This window comes from Nanorana parkeri, unplaced genomic scaffold (assembly GCF_000935625.1).
Source record: "Nanorana parkeri isolate BGI_ZX_2015 unplaced genomic scaffold, ASM93562v1 scaffold305, whole genome shotgun sequence".
Classification (NCBI taxonomy): Eukaryota; Metazoa; Chordata; class Amphibia; order Anura; family Dicroglossidae; genus Nanorana; species Nanorana parkeri.
The window spans coordinates 773,951-777,433 of record NW_017306573.1 but is presented as its reverse complement, the minus strand read 5'-3'; the positions used below and the strand labels follow the sequence as shown (position 1 = coordinate 777,433).

The window sequence follows — 3,483 nt, the reverse complement described above, 5'->3', positions numbered from 1 at the left end:
ACATAAGCGGGACTTAAGGAGGGCTCCCAAAACAGCTTTCTTTGTCCGAGAATGACTCTGGGGCTGGGAGTAAGCAGTGAGAGACGCCTTTCCTCCGAGGTATGATGTTAGTTTCACCGTCAACTGACTTACATCATATGGATTAGGGATGCACCGATACTGGTATTTCGGTATCAAGTACTGATCTGTTTTTTTCGGTACTGGCCAATACCGAATATTGATACCGGAAGCCCCATTAAGGAAGCCAGGCGGCATGTAATGACTCACCACCTGACTTACTGATTAGCCGGGAAGCTGTCCCCATGCTTCCACGTCACCAGGTGACGAAAAAGCATGGAGTGGGCTTTCTGGCCGATCAGAAAGCCGGGCACCGCGTCATTACACGGCGCCCGGCTTCCTGTTTGGCCAGCTTCCCGACCAATCATGAAGTCAGGCAAGGAGTCATTACACGTTGTCCGGCTTCCTGATTGGCCGGGAAGCCGGCTCTATGCTCCCTCATCACAAGTGATGAGGGAGCATGGGGCTGGCTTCCCGGCCAATCAGGAAGCCATGCAGCGCGTAATGACTCGATGCCCGGCTTCCTGATACCGGCAGTATCCGGCTAGGCATCGGAGCATTTGGTCGAGTACGAGTACTTGCCCAAATACTTGGTATCGGTGCATCTCTAATATAAATAATAAAAGCTGCCTCCCAACCCCTCAGGGCACAGGGCGGCATCAAGTAACACATTCCCGTAGTCATGTACACCAACAGTGCGGTTCTGGTGTTTGATGGCAGTACGGCTAACCAGCCTTGTACATGACTACAGGACTGTGTTATTTGATGCCGCCGTGTACCCTCAGGGGTCGGGAGGGACTTGATGGAGGGCTTCTAGTCAGCCGCAGCTTTTAGACCAATGCTGACTCCCAGCCCCAGAGTCCTCCCCTCCAGTATGCCTGCCCAGTTAAACTTACTGGAGCGCAAATACTCAAATTCATGCCCAAGATCAATCCTGGTTCTCTATAAAATTCATCATTCATAAAATTCATCATTGGGGGATTGACCTTTGGATGACGAACCCCTTCTTTTGGTAATCAGTCTGTAGCCAACCGGTTTTTTTAACTTGTTTTTTTTAAAAATAGACATTTTTTACATACTTGCACACTCTGTTTGACCCTTCAACATAGGGGGGCCCCTCTTACTTACAATTCATCTTTAGCAATTTGTATACAAAATCTAAAATTTCCTAGACGAGAAGCGTACGTGTGTCAAATGCAGATATTTAACAGGGCGTTGCGCAGTAAAAATCATAGGCCACCATGTGTGGGGAGAGGTTGGTTCTACACATAATTAGGTTATCATCATTTTTAGATTTACAGGTGACAAATCATGTTTGCGAGAGCTTCTCTGTGTAAGAAGCAAACGTTGGCTGATCGGGTTTCCCAGCATGCTGGCAAGTTTCAGCCACTCGAGTGCACGCATCCATCTTTAGTAGTGGTTAAAGTGCACCTGACGTTTTAGCAGCTGACAGAACGTTGAGAAAGCAGGGCAGGAAATGTAGTTGTTGCGCTTGTTTCTTCCAACAGTGAATAATTTAGTGTATTTCTGTAGTAAGAGGAGCATCTGAACTCATGTAGAAGTGCCTCCTTCATCCTGTGCTCCAGGCCACCCAGCTGAGAGATTATGTGCCGGGGCAAATCAAGGAGAGATGAAGCGCTAGGAGAAGGAGAGAAAACCTGGCGGGAGAAGATAACGTTCATCATGGCATCCCCCCCGGTTTTAGCATTGAACTTAAAAATTTGGGCACATAACATCCAAATCCTCTACGACCTAACCTCTCACATCACCGGAAGGGACCTTTCCCTAGTTGTGTGCCAATATAAAAAAAGGGGGGGGCATCCATAATCCATGTCGTGCAGTCTATCAAGACGTTCTCTCTGTCCACGACGATCTCACCACTACTCAGTGCTATTCATCTGCCTCTGCATCATTGTGCGAATGTTAAAAATGGCCACTCCGTAGGAAGAATAAAACATCCCCGAGCTCACACACAGGTCGCCACTCCCCTGCATTAAATTTTTTTTTTTGGAAAAGGCATTAACAGCCGTTGATCTGTACCCGGTTCTAAGGTGCATCTCATTTCAGTTTTTGATCCCTTTTTATTCCACTTTCTCGTGTTCACATGAATGTCGATGTTGCCGTTGTGATCCTGCCTGCGCCGGGAAATTGATCAAAACCGCTGAGCGTTGATTTGTCTGCTTTCGTTGCTTCCGACCAGATTGAAAAACAGAAGACGACAACCAACCGTCCAGTTATAATAAAACTGAATGAAGCAGGATTTAAACTGGTCCAATCTGGATTAAAACTGCATTTTTGTTCAAACGTTATATATCTACTTAGGATGACGCGGTTAAAAATGTTCAGCAGCCAGTCTCTGATTTCTCTCTGTTTTCCTGGTGCTTACTCCAACAACAACAAAAAAACACATTGGGGGAGGAGTGTGCGCCGAGCTTTTCCATGTACCAGCATTCAGAAAACTGCTAAAATATGTTTTCCTCAGAATTCTAGTTTCTTCTTGTGAATCCTTTCGAAATGTTTAGATAGCCCCTCCTTCCTGGCAAAGAGGTTGCCGCATTCTATGCAGACAAAGGGCTTGTGGTCCGTGTGGGTCATTTTGTGTTTTGCCAGGTTGGACTGGTTGGCGAAGCCACGACCGCACTCTGGGCAGACGTAGGGCTTCTGGCCGGTGTGGATGATCCGGTGGGAGATGAGGTTGGACTGGTTGGCAAAGGCCTTGCCACACTCGGAGCACATGTACGGGCGCTCGCCCGTGTGGATGACCTGGTGAGCATTTAGGCAGGAGCGGCTGGCGAAGTCCTTGCCGCAGACGGTGCAGGAGAAGGGTTTCTCGCCCGTGTGGATCCGGAGGTGCTTCACCAGCGCCGGGTTGTTGCTGAAGCACCGGCCGCATGCCGGGCACTCCACTGGCTTTTCTCCAGTGTGGACCTTGGCATGGGCCTTCAGGTTGAACTTGGTGACGAAGAGCTTGCCGCACTCAGTGCAGGAGAAGGGTTTCTCGCCCGTGTGGACACGCTGGTGGGCAACCAGGCTGGGCTTGTATCGGAAACACTTGCCACACTCGATGCAGGTGAAAGGCTTCTCGTCCGAGTGGCAGCGCTGGTGTTTGGTGAGATAGGAGTAGAGGCTGAACCCTTTGCCACACTCCGAGCAGATAAACTGTTTGGGCTTGTCCACTGGTTGCCCATACTCGTCAATGGGCAGGCTGCCGGCTCCGGATGTCGTGGCCGAGTCGCAAGAGTCTTGATCGTTCATGTCATAGCCTGTAGAGAGAAAGAGAAGGTCAAGTTTTGGTCCCACTCAAGCTATTTTTAATGTAGGCCTTTTATAGTGGTTTGTGTATCTCTGGGAAGATTTCCACTCAGATTCAGTCCTGGTCAGACTCTGACCAGAAGGGAGGATAAATCTACTGATAGATGGATGAAT

General features: G+C 48.9%; 2 protein-coding genes across 2 annotated transcripts in view; one reads left to right on the top strand and one right to left on the bottom strand.

Moving 5' to 3' along the window:
• The window catches only part of LOC108788099 (zinc finger protein 62 homolog), a 949,422-nt gene that overhangs the window by 569,248 nt on the left and 376,691 nt on the right, over positions 1–3,483 (top strand). The gene's annotated exons all lie outside the window — the stretch shown is intronic.
• Positions 1–3,483, bottom strand: part of LOC108788075 — a 150,109-nt gene that overhangs the window by 84,086 nt on the left and 62,540 nt on the right. Inside the window, exon 10 of the mRNA XM_018557807.1 lies at positions 2,537–3,320. Within this exon, the coding sequence (XP_018413309.1) occupies positions 2,537–3,320 (784 nt within the window). The remainder of the gene's footprint in view (positions 1–2,536; positions 3,321–3,483) is intronic.